A 22,426-nucleotide genomic window follows, 5' to 3' on the forward strand; every position below is an offset into this window, starting at 1 on the left:
AACTATACCGCTATTTCTTGACAGAAGTGTTCCCTTCTGCAGAGGTTTTACCAATGGTGTACTTCTTCACCGCCACACTTCAGAAATATGAAGCCCAAATTTCTTTTTTATTTTTAAAGATTTTTTTTTATTTGACAGAGATAGACAGACAGAGAGAGAGGGAACACAAGCAGGGGAGTGGGAGAGGAAGAAGCAGGCTCCCAGCGGAGGAGCCCGATGTGGGACTTGATCCCACAACGCCGGGATCACGCCCTGAGCCGAAGGCAGACGCTAAACGACTGCGTTACCCAGGTGCCCCTGAAGCCCAAATTTCATAATAAAAATAATAATAACTACCATTCAATGGACACTTTCTCTATACCAGGCACTGTGTTAAGTGCTTTTCATAATTTATTAATATTATATCTATGATATAGGTATTGTCATAATCTTCATTTTATAGATGGGAACCAGAGGTTTAGAGGCTAAAAATTAGGATAAATGTATTTTTTGTTCAGATTTCACGTATAGGTTTATAGGCAACTAGTCTTACAATTCAAGAGAAAATAACAATGCTGTTAGTGGAATCATGAGTGCTACTGATACATAATATAATTTCAAAGAACAGCTACAAAACTGCAAGCTTTGTTGATCTGACCTGGAATTATAAAACCATTGCCAGAGAGTCACCTGGGTGGTTTAGTCATTAAGTGTCTGCCTTCAGCTCAGGTTATGATCCCAGGGTCCTGGGATTGAGCCCTGCATTGCACTCCCTGATCGGCAGGAAGCCTGATTCTCCATCCCCCACTCCCCCTGCTTCTGCTTGCTCAGTTGCTCTCTGTCAAATAAATAAATAAAATCTTAAAAAAAAATTGTCAGAACCTGACTCCATTTTAGTCTGTGTAATTAATTGGAGATGTTGCCTATCTTTGTTCTCATCTATAGTTGACTTAGAATGATAATATATAAGCATTAGTGGTATTTTTCTTATGTTGAAACTGTTAAACATCTTCAATGTCTTCTAGGTTATTTTCCTAACTTTTCAAAAGAAAGAAAACTGATTGCAGCAACTTTCAAAATATATGAGGGAACATGGCAATAAACATACAAAGTTTCCTACTGAAAACTTTGCCAGTGGATAAAAAGCATTTCCCTTCAAAGGAGTTTTGTTTTGAGGCTTTTGTGTGATAATTTCTAGATCTATACCTAGCTGATAAAATATGTTGAGAGAATTGTTAGCTAGATATGACTCTCTTAGAAGAGAAAACTGTTTTGCAATTTAGTTTTTAGTATGTTGATACTAGCAAATCATTAATTCATGGGTTTTGCCATCAGGATTAAACAATATCTAAAGGCATTCTGAAATCACCGATAGACCTAAAGTCTGAATATAGAAAAGACAAATGATCTGAGAGGGACAGAAGGAGGAAGTAGAAAAGTAGTTAGAAAAAATATTTTAAAAAATTGGTGTGTATACATAACAGAATCAAATTTAACACAGCACACAGTAAACACGGTGTTCTTTAATTTTTCTAAACAATTTATCTCTTAATCCCCATCCTATTCTGGCTTTGAGTGGGGTGGAAGATGTTGGAAGGTGAGAGGACAGGACTTAAATTGGCCAATTAAAATTCATCTAGTTTCAGAGATCTCTTCATGGTTAGGTTTAGGGTAACCCTCTGGGATTGGTCTCTGAACTGCAGGGTATCAGTCACATACCCTAGTGCTGGTCCTGGCCCTAACCCTAACCCTAACACTAATTGTAGATTTGAGAAAGAACAAAAAGAGTGGCATATATATGCAATGGAATATTATGTGGCCATAAAGAAAACAGGTGAGCAAAGGGGGGGAAAAGGAAAGAGAAAGGCAAACCAAGAAACAGACTCTTAACTATAGGAACAGGCTGATGGTTACCAGAGGGGAGGTGGGTAGGGGATGGGTTAAACAGGTGATGAGGATTAAGGAGTACACTTGTGATGAGCACCACGTGTTATATGGAAGTGTTAAATCACTAAATGTACACCTGAAACTATAACACTATATGTTAACTAACTGGAATTTAAGTAAAAACTTAAAAAAAATAAAGTTAACTTAGTTTTTTCTAGTTTAAAAAAATAAAGAGTAAAAGGATGGAAAAGATATGCCATGTTATGTAATATACCATCGCTATGTTAAGGAGACAAAGAAAATATCAGAACAATTGCTAGCAATAAAAATATATTACATAATTATAGAAGAGTGAATTTATAAAGAGCACGTAGCACTCCAAAACCTTTAAGCCCTCAATAACTGAACTTTGAAAAATGTGAAATAAAATGTGAGAGTCCTTCAAGGAGAAATAGATAATTTCTACAATTATAGAAATTGACAATTTCTAGTCATATATCTATGACTTCAAACATCATTCTTGCAGTAATTGGTAGAAAATTTTGACAGAAAATTAGTAAGTATATAGAAGACTTTATCGTATCAACCAAATTGACCTAAGTGACATTTACAGTACACTGCAATAAAAGATAACAGAATACACATTCTTTGCAAGTGCACCTGGAACACTTATCAAGATAAATCATATTCTGGGCTGTGAACAGGTTCTAATAAATTTAAAGGGATTCAAATTATACAAAGCATGCTCTCTGACCACAGTGGAATTAGATAGTATAACAGAAATATATCTGAAAAATCCCAAATATTTGGAATCTAAATAACACACTTCTTAGTAACTTATATAACAAAGAAGACATCAAAAGTAACATTAGGAAGCAACTGAATCAAAATGAAAACACGACATATCAAATTCTGTGGGAAGCAAAGAATGGAGTACCGGGAGGAAAACTTATAGCACTAAATGCTAGGAAGTTCTTAATTCAGGACCTCGGGTAAATGTCCCATGAGTCCTTGAGAAAATTATGTATTTTGTAATTGTTGGGAGTATTCTATATCCTATATATTCTCTCTCATGTTAATGCATGTTTTTTGTTCAAATTTTCTCTTTGCTTACAGATTTGTTTTCCTAGTAGAGTTATTAGTTTATTTAAGAAATCTTTCCCTACCATAAGGCTATGAAAAGTTTTTCTGAAAGTTTTATAGTCATCTTTTCATGACTTGATCTGTACTCTCTCTAGGGTTGGTGTTTATGAATTATGTGAAATGGTTTAAACTTTCCCCCTCTCTCTGCCTCTCCCTATCTCAATCTCTCCTTCTCCCCCTTTCAGTATTGATACTCAGTTTTTCTGCTGCCAATTATTGAAAAGGCTATCTTTTCCTTACACCTCCACAGTGCCAACTCTCTTGCAAATCAAGTGTACGTATGTAGTTCTGTACCTGTGTTTGCTACACTGTTACCTTGATCTACTGGTCTATAGCAATAAGATAACATCTTAATCATCATAGCTTTATAATAAACCCTGATGTCAGATAGAGCTGGTTCTTCATATTGTTCTTTTTTAGCAATGTCTGGACTCTTCCTGGACACTCATCCTTATTGGTTTTTGTCTATCTTATCTCCATAGAAAGTAGGTCTCATAAGGTGCACCTGGCTGGCTCAGTAGGGGGTGTGACTCTTGATCTCAGGGCAGTGAGTATGAGCCCCACATGGGGTGTAGAGATTACTTAAATAAATTAAACTTAAAAAAAAGAGAGAGAGTAAGTTTCATAAGAGTAGATAATTCTACTTTATGTAAGATATGCCCAACACCTAGAACAATGCCTGGCTAATCGAAAATACCCAGTAATTACTTTTATAACATATGACCTACTTGCCTTAATTCAGATACCTCAAATATCAGTTTACCACTTGAAACAAATTTTAGAACTCAATGTAACCATTTTATTTTATTTTATTTTTTAATGTTAGGGCACTAACATTTCAAAAAAATTTTATTAAGTTTTATTTATTTAAGTAATCTCTACACCCAGTGTGGGACTTGAACTCACAACCCCAAGATCAAGAGTCACTTGCTCTTCTGACTGAGCCAGCCAGGAGCCTCAATGTAAACATTTTAATATAAAGATGGTAAGGAGTGTTTTTTTCCTTGATATAGTATTTGTCTATTAATTTAGCCTAATATTAAATTGCCCCTTACAGTACCTCTGTTGATTTATAATAAATTTGAAATGATCAAAACTTAATATTTTCATATATGAATGTCATATGTCAAGCTTGTTCTTCCCTATGTAGATTTTTTTTTAAGATTTTATTGACAGAGAGAGAGAGAGAGAGAGAGACAGCCAGAGAGTGAGGGAAACACAAGCAGGGGGAGTGGGAGAGGAAGAAGCAGGCTCCCAGCAGAGGAACCCGATGTGGGGCTCGATCCCAGAATGCTGGGATCACAACCTGAGCTGAAAGCAGACGTTTAATGACTAAGCCACCAAGGCGCACCAGCCACCCAGGCGCCCCATTCCCTATGTAGATTTTTTTTAAAAGTCTATTGTGCAGGATCGCAAACATACTTGTGTGATGTCATTTTGCTTTTGGTTCATTTTATAATATTAAGAAAATAGTAAATATGAATTATACCATACATACCTGTAAGTTGTGATTTGAAGACTTGAAAAAAATGTTTATTAGTTTAGTTATTTGATATAATATATACCTGATATTTATTTACAAAATTTAATATTTAATATTATTTATTATTTATCTGGTTACCTGCAGATTCCCTATGCCATACAACCAGTAATGTTCTTTCACTGAAAAGAGATCTTTTGGTGAACTTATTTAAGGGATGGGTATTCAACTAGCTAAGAATCATCCCTACTCTAATATCACTCAGTCCCTATTTCTCTATATGGTTTACAAGGCTATATAAATGAGATTTTATGGTTATTTACAACTACTGTTTTCCCATTGCTATCTATAGCTCCAATAATATCTTCAGATCATTGTTAAAATGGAGAATCTTCAAGTGTTTTCAACAAAGTGTAAAGTTTAAAGTTAACAGAACAGTCAAAAATTCCCCCAACTAAAGCTAAGAGAGGAAATGAAGAACCGGCATTTTTTTCTGAGACTAAATTTTGGAATGAATCCCATGGACTTCATATATTTAAGATGGGGCTTAAGACCTGTGTTACACTGATCAGTTGGCATATTAATTCTTTTGTACTTTATTTTGGCAAGTGGTACCATTTTTCATCCACACTCTCCAAACCAGAAAATTGGAGAGTCCATTTAGACTTTAACCCATTGTCACTCTGTATCTTACTCCACATTCAATCTTAACCACATTTTCCCAAGTGCATCTCTTCTATATTACTTCAATGCATACTTTCTCTCCAAGCCAACTAGGGCGGCTTTACATCAGGTTCCTCACCTCAGTAGAATACTGTAATGTCTTTCCACCCAGGCGTTTTACCCTAAATTCACCTCCTTCCATGCATACTTTCTGTTTAAAGTCATTTTTCCCCCTAAATAAAAATGTTACTCAGTCTTTAAAATCTCCACCCCTTCCCAACCTAATACAAAGAAGAGTTGAACTTCCATAGCATAGCATACAGGGACTTTCCTGATCTTGAACTTCTAAAGTTTCTAGTTTCAATTTTTATCTTTTCTCCAAATGTGCCTTAGGCTTCAGGATTTCTAACCAACAGTCTACTCTAGCATACCTGTATCTCTCTCTATTACATCCATGTGCTGCTATTCCACCTGAAATCTTCCCTTTACTATCCTTTTCCATCACCATCTACCTACCTTTTGGACCCTTACTCATTCTTCAAGAATCAACTAAAAATATTTACTTTTATAATCAACCTCATCCAACAAGGTTAATCATCCTTTCCTTCATGCTTCATTAGTACTTTGGACAGACTTTATTATATCACTTATTACAAGATAAGGTTTGTGATTTGAAACATCACTATGATGCTTTATAGACAACAGATCAGAAATAAAACAGAATTAGATGTGAAAAGTGCAGCTAGCTAGCTACTGCACTGAGTGGTCCAAGAGAAAGATGACATTATTTTGTACCAGGATGTTGACAGTAGGATGGGAGAACAATGAATGAATCCAAGAAATATTCATTTGGTAAAGCTGACATGATATTGTCATGCACTGGCCTATGGGAAATGAAGGTGAAGGAATCATTGGGGATGACACCCCCATTACTGCCATGAATAACCTAATAGGTAGGGTGAAAATCATTGAGATAGATGTCACACAATTGGGACACTGTCTAGTTTTGATATGCTGAATTTTAGGTGACTGTAAATAATTGAAAGTTTTAAGGTAGGTTTTTAAGTAGGCAAAAAGTTGCTCCCTTGGGAATGCTAGTAATGCAAACAAAAATCCACACAAATCCACTATATACAGGGGTGCCTGGGTGGCACAGCGGTTAAGTGTCTGCCTTCGGCTCAGGGTGTGATCCCGGCGTTATGGGATCGAGCCCACATCAGGCTCTTCCACTATGAGCCTGCTTCTTCCTCTCCCACTCCCCCTGCTTGTGTTCCCTCTCTCGCTGGCTGTCTCTGTCAAATAAATAAATAAAATCTTTAAAAAAAAATCCACTATATACAATCACATACTCATTACATAGAGATTTCAACCACTGTATCCATATTTATTTAAAACCACTTGTTTTAATGGACACCTAATTCTTATGAAACTAATACCTACATCTGCTGTGCAAATATTTCCTAAATATTTGTTTGTGATTTATTAAGATATATCCATAGTTTACTAAAAATCAATTTTTATAAATTCTGATAAATGTAGTAATCAAATATCTATACAGTGAGATAACAAATAATCCCTTATAACAATAGTATTTTAACAAAACATTTCAATTGATAACATTGCTGAAATATCCTGGAAATAAGCTAACATGTTCCCCCCATTAAAGCTAAGAGAGGAAATAAAGAACTTGCACTTTTTTCTGAGCCTAAATTTTGGTGTAACTCATATTAGCATTTAGTTCAAAGTAGAGTACATCTGAGAAAGAGAAAAACAGCACCAGAAATGAGAAGCTGACCTGGTACATACAATCAGCTAGGACTTGGCGTGGCTCCCAGCTAGCCTGGCACTGGAGCTCTGCCCTGATGTTCTCCTGTTGAACATGGACAATTGCACAGACCATCAATATATTAGATGAATATGATGGATCAAGACAAAAATCAGACCACTCTGTAATCATATCTGAACAAAAACAAAACATATACATTATTCAAACCACAAAAATGACCAAACATACCCCTATTCTGACTGATGAGTAACTGCTGTTTCTTTACAATTAGGGCTAAACTCCAGGTTAGTGTTTCCTTTTCCTTTCTATTTCTTAAAATGTCCACACATGGAATTGCCTCTGCTTCTAATCCAGACAAAAACCCCACTTCTGTAAACAATCACTAAAATCACAAGCCCAAATCCTAAAATAAGTCTATTCTTTTTTTTTATGATTTTTTATTATATTATGTGAGTCACCATACAGTACATCCCCGGATTCCGATGTAAAGTTCGATGCTCCATTAGTTGTGTATAACACCCAGTGTACCATGCAATATGCTCTCCTTACTACCCATCACCAGTCTATCCCATTCCCCCACCCCCTCCCCTCTGAAGTCCTCAGTTTGTTTCTCATAGTCCATAGTCTCTCATGTTTCATTCCCCCTTCTGATTACCCCCCTTTTCTTTATCCCTTTCTTCCCCTACCGATCCTCCTAGTTCTTATGTTCCATAGATGAGAGAAATCATATGATAATTGTCTTTCTCTGCTTGACTTATTTCACTTAGCATTATCTCCTCCAGTGCCGTCCATGTTGCAGCAAATGTTGAGAATTCGTTCTTTCTGATAGCTGAGTAATATTCCATTGTATATATGGACCACAGCTTCTTAATCCAGTCATCTGTTGAAGGGCATCTCGGCTCCTTCCATGATTTGGCTATTGTGGACAATGCAGCTATGAACATTGGGGTGCATATGGCCCTTCTCTTTACTACGTCTGTATCTTTGGGGTAAACACCCAGTAGTGCAATGGCTGGGTCATAGGGTAGTTCAATTTTTAACTTTTTAAGGGACCTCCACACTGTTTTCCAGAGTGGCTGTACCAACTTGCATTCCCACCAACAATGTAGGAGGGATCCCCTTTCTCCACATCCTCTCCAACAATTGTTGTTTCTTGCCTTGTCTATCTTTGCCATTCTAACTGGCGTAAGGTGGTATCTCAGTGTGGTTTTGATTTGAATTTCCCTGATGGCTAATGATTTTGAACATTTTTTCATGTGTCTGTTAGCCATTTGTATGTCTTCATTGGAAAAGTGTCTGTTCATATCTTCTGCCCATTTTATGATTTGTTTATTTGTTTCTCGTGTATTGAGTTTGAGAAGTTCTTTGTAGATCTTGGATACCAGTCCCTTATCTGTAGTGTCCTTTGCAAATATATTCTCCCATTCCGTGGGCTGCCTCTTAGCTTTTTTGACTGTTTCCTTGGCTGTGCAGAAGCTTTTTATCCTGATGAAGTCCCATATGTTCATTTTATCTTTTGTTTCTCTTGCCCTTGGAGATGTGTCATTAAAATAAGTCTATTCTAACAGTTTCTTACCAAGATGCACCATGATTCCCCATGCAGTGTGTTCTCCTTCACTGAGACAAGGGAAAAAACAAACATTCAAACATATGTGTGTTCCTGGTGGTCTTCTGCTGACAGATACTGGTACTACACCTAACACAGCTATGCACATATTAAGTGGTTAAAAATACCTATGTACTACAATAAACATAGCATTTTACTCTGAAAAAGACCGGAGTGTGTTTTGGAAGTGCTATTGTGTGGTGGAAGAAGAATTATCTGAAATCTGATTTACAGTTGTAACACCAGATGTAGATGGAAGTGTCCCATGACATATATAGTTACATGAGGTGGCTGGTAGGGTGTTTGCCTGTGTGTGTTGCATATTCCCACCCTGCTTAGTTCCAAAGAACACAGCTATCTGTGTTCAGGCTTGCTTGTGGTTGAAGGAGGGAGGAGTCTTGTATAAGCAAACACAAAATACCCCTACATCCAAATTGTTTCCTGATATATTAATCACATTGGAATAGATTTGCATTTTCAAAACAAGTGTTATGGGGCGCCTGGGTGGCTCAGTCATTAAGCATCTGCCTTCGGCTCAGGGCGTAATCCCAGGGTCCTGGAATCGAGCCCCACATCAGGTTCCTCTGCTGGGATCCTGTTTCTTCCTCTCCCACTCCCCCTGCTTGTGTCCCCTCTCTCACTGGCTGTCTCTCTCTCTGTCAAATCAATAAATAAAATCTTAAAAAAAAAAAAACAAAAACAAAAAAAAACCAACAAAAAACAACTGTTATAGAAGAACTATTCCTTTTGCCATTTAAAAATTATTTACATATTGAATATGAATAAATTTACTTTATTGTTCCTGAAATGACTTAGTTAACATTAACTTTTCCACACTTTATACTGACTACACCTTTTACTTTCATTCTCTAAATACTTTATGCATCTCTGTCAGGTGCATAATGTCAATCATATCCTGATAGTTGAAAGTGACATTGTAATTTTAAATAATAAAGTATTGCTGGAGTCTATTACTAAAATAATGCATCAAATCATTTATACATAAAAATTTGAGCCTTGCTTTCCCAAATCAATTGCTAATAGAATTTAACTACATCATATAGTGAGGAGGGTTGGAGGAGCATACAATCAGCTAAAATGTCTTTTAAGTAAAAAAAAAACACTGGCAAATTCCTGGGCAAATAATATGGTTTCTGTTCCTTTATAGTGTTAAAGAATATTTTAAAGTGTCATTTAATAATGATGCTTTGCATTCAAGGAAAAGCAGTTTAAATACACCTTAGGAACAGGAAAATGTAATGTAAAATAAAAAACGTAGGTTAGATAGTGTAATTGCTTTAAAGAAAAAAAGATTCACCAACCCCATAGACTCAAAGGAATAATCATAAAAAAGCCAACTTCTGGTCAGGTATTTTTTAAGATTTTTAACATTTAAAAAATGTTCTATAAAATACAACATCTACTACTACAGCTATTTGGAGAAGTAATTACTTTTTAAAATACATAAAATAAAAAAATACTGGCTCAGGTTCTTCTCAGGACTTAAGTTACACTTTAGAGGAAGTTTAGTTGTCAAGGAAAAAATTACCTGTTTGTCTAATATTCTTATTCTAGGTAATTTTGATGCAATGCAAACAGCAAAAGGAAAGTGAAAATATATGCATATTGACAAAAACCATCTGTTATTAATAGATTCATTAATTTTATTCTCATTTAAACAATTTATTATATATAGATATTATCCTTTTCAATTCTTTAGGTTTTTACTCATATTGACATAGTTGACATGAGTCTCCTAAACTCAGGCTCTTCTGCTATCACTTCTAGGTGTGGATATTCTTCTAAGCAAAGTTACCAGTCAAGTAAAATATACTATTAAATTTAAGCTCTTTTTTCATTTAAAACTACCTTTTTATAATGAAATTATATGCACTCTGGAAAAACCCACAATAAAAAAAAATTGTAATCATTGCACTACTAACAATCATTAAGTACTATTTATTTTTATTTCTTTGCTTCAAGACATTTGTGTTTGTATATGCATGTATCTGGAAGAAAAAAAGAAAAATGGGACAGAGAAAAAGCGAGTAGGAGAGAGAGAGAGATACAAATAGTGGTTTTTGTTTGAATATTAAAGTCTTCTTCATTCATTAACTTTGAATATGATTTTAATAGTTATAAATGTATGATCATTTCTAATACAATCCTTAGTGAATATCTATGCTGCTGGCATACTGATAACTAGTGATGTATTTTCCACCGTATACAAATAGTGCATAATTTGAAAATCATGTCAAATACCCTCTGATTTTTTTTTTAATAACCTATTGAGTAGAATGAGTAGATGAAAAAGAATACTGGTTTCTCTTACCCAATAGATAGCATATCTTTAAATATAAATTTGACCTTTGTCTTGTCTTATTTAATTGATTTCTATTGAAACTGTAGGTGCTTTTCTCCAATCAAGCTGAAAAAGACATTTGGTAGATAAAGCTTCAACTCATAAAGATTCTTTGGAAATACATACAGGTGAAATAAAAGAGAAAAACATGCATTTAAATTGTGAATAGCTTATGATCATTTTGTCAAGAAATGCCCAAGTGCCCCATAATATTAAATTAACCCAATATGCAGTTTTCAAATTAACTCTATCAAATTCTGAATATTCTGGAGAATATATATTGATGCCACATAACCCAAATCACTTCTATACCACTTAATCATTAGATTTTTAAAAAAGGTAGCATCCAATTCTATAGAGTAGAATTTGTCAAATATATCACAATTTCATAAATCTATTTTAATTAACAGAAAGTAGTGAAAAAGTGAAAGCATACATAGATGTACATAGTTACACACCAGTATTATTGTGTGGCATCTTCTAGATGTAGTTTAAGAATTTTTTTGTAGCTTGACAAGACTTTAAGTTACCTCAGGGTAAGATCCATGTATTTCCTATATTTTTATTCATCAGGTATTCATTAAACCTCATAGTAAAGTAGTATATATGTTTAAAGTTAGAAAATATTTGTATTAATAAATTAATTGATTAATGACATTTTTACTATCTATACTCACTCCTTCCCACTGGGGATTTCTTCTTAGAGTTCACGGACTTTCTGCTGTTATTTGGTAACCAAAGTTCAAATTAAGCATTTCATTTTCATTGCCAATGGCTCAAGAGAACAATCAATGTCTTCTTCCCTGCCCCCTCACAATGTATTTGCTCTAAATTCCAACCTCTAAGGCAGGATTTTTAAGTTGATATGCCAATAGAATTCAAAGAGTTTGGAAACTTGCATGGGAAAAATTATACCTTTATCTTCACTGATATTTTAATTAAAATATATTGTTTTCCTTCTGTGAAAAGTTGGGCTAAAATAATCTATGATTTTGTGACTAATAAAAATCACAGATATTTTCATGTCATGTGAAATGTCACGAATATCTCAAAATATTGCTTATGATACTCATTAAAATTATAGAAATTATTAGCCCCACTGCATATTTAATATGTCAGTATAGAAATACATATACATGTATTAGTATCTATATGTATATTAATATATAAGTTCATACATATATATGTACTACAACATTTAAAATTTTTGTAACTACTTCATTATTTATTTTTTTTTATTTCTTTAAATGTAGAATGACATATTTTAATAATTTATTATTTTTTGGAAATTTATAAATCTTTTTTTATAATAATATTTTTTATTATATTATGTTAGTCACCATACAGTACATCCCTGGTTTTTGATGTAAAGTTTGATGATTCATTAGTTGTGTATAACACCCAGTGCACCATGCAATACGTGCCCGCCTTACTACCCATCACCAGCTTATCCCATTTCCCCACACCCCCTCCCCTATGAAGCCCTCAGTTTGTTTCTCAGAGTGCATAGTCTGTCATGCTTCATTTCCCCTTCTGATTACCCCCCTTTCTTTATCCCTTTTTTTCTCCTACCGATCTTCCTAGTTCTTATGTTCCATAGATGAGAGAAACCATATGATAATTGTCTTTCTCTGCTTGACTTATTTCACTTAGCATTATCTTCTCCAGTGCCGTCCATGTTGCAGCAAATGTTGAGAAATTGTTCTTTTTGATAGCTGAGTAATATTCCATTGTATATATGCAAGTTGGTACAGCCACTCTGGAAAACAGTGTGGAGGTCCCTTAAAAAGTTAAAAATTGAGCTACCCTATGATCATTATTTATTTATAATTTCTTTTGTATTTCACTTTATTTATTTAGAAACACCATTCTAGAAAGAGTAGTATAGCTTGGAAAAAGTCCTGGTTTAAAAATAAGAAGATTGGGGCACCTGGGTGGCACAGTGGTTAAGCGTCTGCCTTTGGCTCAGGGCATGATCCCGGCGTTATGGGATCGAGCCCCACATCAGGATCTTCTGCTACGAGCCTGCTTCTTCCTCTCCCATTCCCCCTGCTTGTGTTCCCTCTCTCGCTGGCTGTCAAATAAATAAATAAAATCTTTAAAAAAATTTAAAAAATAAAAATAAAAATAAGAAGATTGGGAGTGCTAGCTTTACTGACTTGCTCTGTAACAGCTGTGTTAATTTGCTTATTGGGATTATAGTGCTATCATATGATATTCTCCAGATAACATACTGCATCCTAATAAGTTCCTTCAGGAGATACCAGTCTTAACTCAAGGGTGTAAATATACTTGCTGAGAAGGAAGACCATTAGGTTTCTTTTAAGTCATACTATGTGGATGGTTCCATATTTTTGTCTACACTTATGTATCTTATTGGTCCTGCCAAAGCACATGTGTTCATCCTTATTTTCCTAGATATGCTAATAGTTACAAGAAAGGTTTGGCTCTACTGAGAGTTTAAACACAGATTTCTTGTTTTGTGTTTTGCAATATAATTTGAATATATAGAATATACTTCTTTTTCAAGGCTAATAAAATTATTACACATGGGAACTTAATAAAAGTTGGGAAAGTATTTGGCACGTGTTCACTAGTTCCATTGTCTGTATACTTAAGAATGAAATCTAATATCCAGTGGCCATTTCTACTCCCCAGTAACTTTTAAATCTGTTCTTAAATTGGAATACCAAGCTCATGTAGTGGTGACAGAAAGGTATTTCTCAGATTTTTACAACATGCATATCTTCTTGGATCAATATTCCCTTTCCTCCAAAGTTATCCTAAAAAAAAAAAAAAAGAAGCAAATCAATATTTTTCCAGCCAAATTTCAAACCACTTATTCTAAAATATTTCTTAGTCATGAATTTCTATAATCTACAGAAGAGATTTTTTTTACCTTACTTACTTGCCTATTTTAAATTTATAGACATCAGTACACAGATTATTACTTGACATGCAATGTAGTCTCTTAATCTCTTTATTTAGAGTATCGTCTAGTTATTTTGTTATCCTCTTCTGGCCAATGATATGTCTTTTCTCTCTCTCTCTTTGTAAGTGGAAAGTATGGGGTACAAAAAAAAAATCCGACCCTTTGGTCTATTTCCACAATCATTATCATCAGGCTCTAGCATCAAGAGATCCTGGGTGGAACCTATTGGTTTAATGTTTTAAATATAAGGGAAGTACAAGAAAGCTCTTTGAAATTACTTCTTTAATTGAAATTTAATAAGAGAGTAGAACTTAAATATTGTCCTCAAAAAAAAGTAAACATTTATCATCACACCATGAACTTTAAATACCTTACAATTTTTTTAATCATACTCCAGTAAAGCTGGTAAAAAATAAAAATAAAATTACTTCCACTAAAGCTGATGCTAACTTTTGAGAAGGTTAAGGATAAAGGGCATTAAGATAAAAAATGATCAAAGGCTAAAAAGGAGAAGACTTAGAAAACAGGAAAGGATATTAAGAAAAATATCAGAAGAAAAGCAAATTAAAAAGTAGAAAAATTAGGAAGAAAAGCACAAAAAGGAATAAAAATAAGGACAAACAACAATATGGGAAAATATAGAAGACACAAAGTAAGATGGAGGTAATACAGTGAAAGTTTGAAAAGAAACTACAATTATGTCAAGAAGCATTCATTTCTCAAATGAAAGTGTAATAAACAGAGATAGACTTTTAAAGGCTGGAGTTGGAGGCTGTGAAATATACAGACAATTTTTTCTGTGAAAAAGAGTTCTCTAATAAAATTAAACTTAAATAACTTGTGACTTGGACTTTATAGACACTTGATAAGTTTTTTGAATACAAAATTTTACATGTTACAGCCTGGCAAGATAAGTATCTTTTTGAATATTAGTTTAATGTAACTATTCAAAAGATTATTAAGTTCCTATCTATGAAGCATGCTAAAAATAAGTATCTCTAAAAAAACACAGTATAGAAATATTAGAAATTATCAGATATACCCAAATTTAGACAGTAGTGTTAAAATATTTACAGGTAAGGAAAATTCTAAGATGAGGTTCTTATGATGCTATTGTGTTTAGTGGGAATCTGTTTACTTCTGAGAGAGTGTCACACTTGGGGAACTATAAAATATAAAGAAGAAAAACACCCATGTCTCATTATTATGTGGCTAGATAAGTATATAATATGTAGTCTGGGAACTTTAAAACACCAAATAAATGTGGGCTGTTTATTCTTTTTTGCTATCCAGTACACTGGCAGACAATTTTGAAAAGAATACACATTTTACAAAAGCAATTATCCATTTTTATTTTGTTTACATTGCACTGAAAATTTACATCATACTTTTACAAAGTTTTTTTTTCATAAAAATATACTTCTTTACAAAAGTGTATGCATTAATATAAGAGGAGTAGCCAGTTGCAGAAGAAACATTGTTTAAACAAGATCTTAAATGTATTAACCTTAACATTAATGAATGAATCATTGTTATTGCAGTCATTTGAATAAACAAGAATAAATAACTGATGGCATAAAATTTAAAACAGCATCCTGTCAGTAGAGTACAATGTTGAGAAAATTGTATGAATTTCCAAAACAATGTATCTCAAAGTGGTTTACAAGAAATTCACTAAATGTTGTAGGGATAGATCCAAGCAGCGCTTCCGGGTGCAATGATTTCTCTTAGGCACTCTGTCTCATGATACAAAAAGTCGAGACTGTTTACAGAGTTTTCCATATTTGAGAGGGACAACAACAAAGAGTTCACACTGGGTACATAGTTTATTCAATGAAGTAAAACATGCTAGAAAAGGAAGACAACAGCCTATTAAATCAATATGCTGGCATTGCTGTGATACAGCTGTAAATGAGCCACCAATAACCTGCAAATGTGAATCTTAATTTGATGATGAAAGAAGCCTGTCATATCTGAAACCTGCTTCTTAAGAATAAGAGTATAGAAAGTTTAAAATACATGAAAATTTGGAAAATCTATGACTTTAGGAAATAAATTTATATTGGTGATTTGAAAGTGTAAATTTTTTTGTAATCATTGTATTTATGGACTGGTCCAAAATGTATGTCTAACTCACTGTTAGATAAAAGTTGAAAACTTAAAATCTTACATTGCTAACTCATTGTTGATAAAAGTTCAAAACGATGTGAAATAAATTTGGAGGTTCAAATGGAAGGAAAATAGGATATATCATAGACTAAACACAGTAGATTAATAGGTTCTGTTTGGTCTTTCAAAAACTTTGGAAAGTGTGGTAAAGGATGGTAAGTTTGGTGTCTCAGATAACTGCAAAATCATCATTATTATAGATAATTTTGCCAGCTAGAGTGGTTTCTGGGTGACAAAACAGATTGAAGCAAGGTGTTAAACACTGCCCCAAGGCTTACGGAATAATATTGGTTACAACATAATGAGGGAAATTGGGAGAAGAGCACAATGATCTTGCCATTTGCAGAAACTGTGACAACCAGTCCAAAAAAAGAATAGCAATATGATACCGAAGAACAAATACCAGAAAGAGTCAAATCAGAGCAGGCAGTCTTATCTCTTCTGTGGCATAAATTAGCTCATAAACACTGCAGGACATGACTCAATCTGAAATAACCATAGAAATCAGGAAGACAATGACTCAATTAACAAGAATAGATAGCGGATAGAGTGGTGTGAAATACAGACTCATGGGTATGATGTAGCTCATGACAGTTAAAGAGAAGTCAGTGATCTATTGACTCTTGTAAGTATAGCTCTTATTTTCTACCCTATATCTTTTTTTTTAAACCCAGTCCCTCTAATATACTTTATAAAGCACAGAAATACTGATAGTGGATGCTCCTCCAATATATGCAAATAAGTTTATGTTTTAGAATAATCTCCTTTTTAAAAAAAGCAAATAAACTGTGAGTAAGCACTCTCAGAGTGCAGCCAAATTTCTGTAAAACTCTCCATGGTAAACATGAAGAAGAATTATGGTCCAGTTTATGAAAAAACACTCTTCTCTATCATTCCTCAGGAAAAGGTGACCCAGCAAGTCCTGAAAAGTGTGCTTTAATTTGTTTAGCAGTGAACTAAATGTGCACTGTTTTGTGTGTCGATTTCCAAGCTTCTGAAGAAGGCAAAGAGTTGCCGAGTTATACCATTGTGCAGACTGTGTTCAAGTTGGGATCGAATCGTACTGCCTTCCCTTCCACTGACTTTGCGTTGGTATCATACATGGGGTTTTCAAAAGCTGCTTGACCATTGTTATTTTCATGAACTGAACATCCTGTATACTGTGTTTTGGGTGCAGTCCTGTTGATGAGAACATTGATTAGCCATGTGTTAACGTTCTTCCAGAAACAGCAGAGTAAGGCTCAAACGTAATACACTTGAGTTATCACTATTAATGCATAATGTAACTTCAAAATATTAACTGAGAAATCATAAGCTCAACACATCAAATTTGAACAATTTACCAGTCACTTTTAAACCCTGAGTGGCTTTTATTATTTACACATAATACATATTAATGTACAGTATCAATATAAGTAATCCAAGTATAAATAAATGTATTATGGCTATTTTCATAAATTTAAATTTTCTGATGTAATAATAAATAATCATTATGAATTTGCATGTACAATAGAAATAAATTATGGTGATGATAAAATTTAAATCTCATTACTATCCATCCACCCATCCATTCATTAATTCTTCAAATATTAACTGAGCATCTGTTATGTGGCAGGCATGATCTTAGGCATTGGATATAGAATTTTTTTTAAGAAGAAAATACAAAGAAGGCATTACTCTCATGGAGCTCATAATGTAGTGACAGAAATAGTTAATAAATAAATATCTATTAAATAAGTTAAAATAAAATAAAAATACATAAAACAAGAAAAATAGATAATAAGAATTGTTCTGGTGAAAAGGAAAGTTATTGATATGACAGGAAGTAAGAGGGACCCATTTTAGGAGCAGTAATAAGGAAAAGCATCTCCGAGGAGGTAAAGGTAAAATATAATCTGAGACTTGAAGGACAAGAAGGAAACTGTTCTGCATTAATGAAAATGAATTTCAGAATGAGCAGACAACACTGACTCCTAATTTGGGAAGGTACTTGGAGTACCCCAAAAACATAAATACTCCATTTTCCTAAAAAATGATATACACTAGAACAGTAAATTCAAAATGTCAAAGAAGAAATGATTATACTGATAATTAAGTCATGAAAATAGTTTCCAAAAAGTTACTGATAACTGAATATTTGGTTTACTTAACAAAACACATGGATTCTAGGCTGGCTAGTATAACTTGCTGGTCTTGAATCTTTCGTCCTTTTTTTATTTCTCTCTCCTTTGACAAATCTTATTTCTAGTTTTCCACATCCTACTGCATAATTTGCTGACATTCATTATGGTATAAAGGCAGAATTGCTCCTACCTCTTTCTGGGACCTAATTCCTAAAATAGATATATCTTAAAATAGATCTGTTTCTCAACTCCTTTGTTTACACCAAACACCACAAGTTTCAACTATTTTATCATATTTTGTATTTGCTATTATATTACTTTGCTATCCTTAATGCAGTTTCTAAATTTTTCTCTGTACTAAAAATTGTTAGGTGATTTGTATGGCAATAAATTTTGTTAGAGATATCTTAAGTTTCTTTCAATGGCATCACCTATAAAGTCATATTGCTTACAGCCAGGTGCATAATTCTCATGGACAGTACGTGTCTTTTTTCTAACTAAAAACCAGAAACAACATCATTTTCTTCTAATTAAGTAAGAATCATGAAGATATAAAGAAATGTTATAAATAATATTGAAAAACAGCTTTAAGGAAAATAATAGCAAGTTTCAGAAAAGTTTACAACATCAACAAAAATTACCTTGAAATGAATTAAACTTTTAAATATAAGAGCTAAATCTATTAAACTCTTTGGAGAAAACATACAGGTAAATCTGATCTTGATTCATGACCTTGAATCTGGCAATAGTTTCTTAGATATGACACTCCAAGCACAAGTAACAAAAGAAAATGGATAAATTGGACTTTATCAAAATAAGAAACTTTTATACATCAAATGACACTATCAAGAGAGTGAAAATACAACCCATAAAAAGGGAGAAATATCTGCAAACCACATATGTGCTAAGAGTCTAGTCTCCAAAATATATAAAGAACTCTTACAATTCAACAATAAGACAAATGGCCCAATTTAAAAATGGGCAAATACTTGACTAGGCATTTCTTCAAAGGAAAAGGGCCAAGAAGCACTGAAAAGATGCTCAATGTCATTGGTAATTAGGGAAATGCAAATCAAAACTACAATGAGATACCACTTCACATACACATTAGGATGACTATAATAAAAAAGAAAGAAAGATAAAACAGAAAATAACAAGTGCTGTCATGGATGTGGAGGAGGTGGAACAGTCATGCCTTGCTGGTGGGAATATAATATGGTGCAGTTCCTCTGCAAAGCAGTTTGGTATTTCCCCAGTAAGTTAAATGCACGATTACCATAAAACCCAGCAATTCTGTTTTGGGGTATATACCCAAAAGAATTGGAGCAGGTGTCCAAACAAAAACTTGCACAAGTGTATATATCAGGACTACTCACAATAGCCAAAACGTAGGCACAATCCAAATGCACATCCACTGATGAATGGACATATTTAAACAGAACACATTCAAACACAATGGAATATTATTCAGACATATAAAGAAATGGAGTACTAATAAATGCTATAACATGGAAGAAACTTGAAAACATTATGTTAAGTATAAGAGACCAGATATAAAATAGCACATAGTACATGATTCCATTTCTATGAAATACCCAGAATAGGCAAAAAAAACACAGACAGAAAGCAGATTAGCAGTTGCCTAGGGCAGGAGTGGGGGGAATGGGGGATGATTGATTAATAGGCACAGAGTTTCCTTTGGGGATGATGGAAATATTCTGGACCTGGCAGTGGGGGCTCCATGACACTGTGAATATACTAAATGCCACTGAACCGCACACCTAGGATGGTTTAAATGGTTTTATGGTATGAATATTTTACAAAAGTAGTTTTTAAAGAAAGATCAGAATAGTTTGCATTATAAATAAATATAGTGATGATTTTTTATCATTAATAAAATCTGATATTGACAAGGCCTAAGCAGCTGCTAATATTCAATTATTACAAATTCATGTAATATTAAATAAATCATTCTTAGATAATCTAGGCTGAAATTTACAATAAAAATAACAGTTTTGAGAAAAATACATTTAGGTAATAATATTCATTTAACTATCCAGTTACCTATATATATTTTTCTTGATAAAAGATAGTCCCAGATAGCGGACAACTTGGGATGGTGTAAGGGACATAATAACCGAGGACAAACTAATAATATGTATAATTATATAGTTGATATATCAGAAATATAACATATTAATTGCATAATCTTCTAAAAGCAGCAGAAAAAAAGGAGAAGATCCAAGGATTTTACCATCTGTCTGCCTGGGTAAAATTGGTCAGCATTGTCATGTGAACTAAAGGGTTTGGACACAAGCTTCTTCCTAGTTCCCTAAATAAATCTGGCAGCAGGTGTCACCTCTTCTATTTAAACCTTAACCTGGATTTTGTATCTCTAAAGTCTCATTATGGATAACGCAAAACTAACGGATACAATTAAGTATGTACCAAGAAACTGACAGGCAAAAGTAGTAAGGGTTAAGTTGAATGTTTGTGCAAATTAACAGAGCCATTTTTGTTTTATCATGCTGGGGTGGTGGGAAGCAGGCAGGGGAAATAAGGCTTTTTAACAACTGTTGCAATATCTGGCACACATTGTTTTCAACGACCCAGAAAAAAAATGGAAGTTAAGATTTGAACTAGAGTAGAAAAAAAGAACATGAAATCGAAGATGTTGGAAACGTTTTATAGGTGAAATCAGTGAACTTACCTTTGTTTATAAAGATAAAATCCAAATCCTGCAAATATAAGTGCAAAAAAAGGCACAAGAATAGCAATGGCCACGGAACTACTGTTTGTACCATGAGGCTGATTTGAAGAATTTGAGCCTTCTGACGTGTTTAGTCCTATAAAGTAAGAAAAAAAAAATCATCTTTATTTTATCACAATTGATTTTTATTTTTATGAACCAATTATTTTCTTTCTCTCTCAAGATATCTACTTGGAAATGTACATAGGAAACAAAAGTAATTCATGAAACACCTTAAACTCTTTTCCATACAAGTTTGTACAGTGCCTTCTATGTATAAGACATTTTTCCAGGAAAGAATACAGAATAAAAAATGAGCAGAGTCTCTGAACTGAGGAGTTTATACAATTGTGGGAAAAATACCGGGACACAAATAAATGTAGACATCAAGCATGAATTAATGATCAATGTGCTTTAGGAAGAGAAAGAGTAATTCCATCTGGTGGTATGTAAGGATGCATTCCGGAGAATATACAATATGAGCTTGGCTTTGAAGAATCAGTAGAACAGTGGAGGGGGGAGGAAGGCAGGACCATCATGAGCCTAGAAACGGGAAGGTGAGGGGCATATTTAGAAGATGTGACAAGTGCTGGCTGTAGCTGTGTGGAAAGGATGTAGAGGTAAGTACGTACCAGTGTGGTAGGAGGAGTATGCCATGTGGTACAACTATGGCCAGAGCCTGAAAAGCCATAAACACCATTCTAAAGACAAACTTATCACCTACCTGAGGTGATGGACAACTGAAGGTGTTTAGAAATAAAAGCCCCTGTGATAAGATACACAATTTGGAACAGTGACTAGGGTGGGATGGCCTTGAGGGAACTGGGACTGGAAGCAAGAGCACTTCAAAGATCATAGCAACAACCTAGATAAAAATGGAAATTGATCTGTATCCTGGAGACTAGGAAGAGCATGAAAAATAGATGTAGGGGAACATTTTGCAGTTAAAAATCAACAGAACCTGTTCGTGAAGATAAGAGGTGAGAGGGCACAGGATGAGAGAGCTCTACTTGAGGATGAGTACATGGCAAAGACATAAGCAAAATTAGGAAATGAGAAGAATCAGGTTTGTTAACGTGTTGGGGTAGGGTAGGGGAAGAGAAAATAACGTACAGGTTGTTTTTTGTGTTTTGCTTTTATTTTCCCCAGAAAGAAACAGCTCCTTCTTTTTTTTTTTTTTTTTCAGGTTCTGTTTTAGACATACAGAGTTTGAGATGCTTTTGGGAACAGTTTGCTTAAACATCTTGCATTAAATTACACGACTGTGTTAATGTACTGTATTAACGAATGTTTTATCTGGTTTTCAAAACTAACACAATGACATCTTATTATTATTGTTCACTTAGAGAAAGCTAATTTCCCTTTTTGATAAATAGTTATATTCAACTAAGTCACACCTTAGTCCAGGTTCAAAGTTAATACCTATTCTCTACCTTAGTTTTCTAGGGACTCAGATTATTTATGTAAGAGTTCAAAGTAATGGAATTTTTAAGATAAATATCAAATAGTAGTTTTTAGAGCCTGAATTTATACTTTATATGTCAATA

General features: G+C 33.8%; 1 protein-coding gene across 1 annotated transcript in view; it reads right to left on the reverse strand.

Moving 5' to 3' along the window:
* Positions 1 to 15,187: 15,187 nt before the first annotated feature.
* Positions 15,188 to 22,426, reverse strand: part of CSMD3 (CUB and Sushi multiple domains 3) — a 1,149,842-nt gene continuing 1,142,603 nt past the window's right edge. Inside the window, 2 exon segments of the mRNA XM_034668518.1 lie at positions 15,188 to 17,186; positions 20,841 to 20,976. Coding sequence (XP_034524409.1) covers positions 17,027 to 17,186; positions 20,841 to 20,976 — 296 coding nt within the window. The 3' untranslated portion in view covers positions 15,188 to 17,026.

The sequence above is a fragment of the Ailuropoda melanoleuca genome, chromosome 9, assembly GCF_002007445.2.
Source record: "Ailuropoda melanoleuca isolate Jingjing chromosome 9, ASM200744v2, whole genome shotgun sequence".
NCBI lineage: Eukaryota > Metazoa > Chordata > Mammalia > Carnivora > Ursidae > Ailuropoda > Ailuropoda melanoleuca.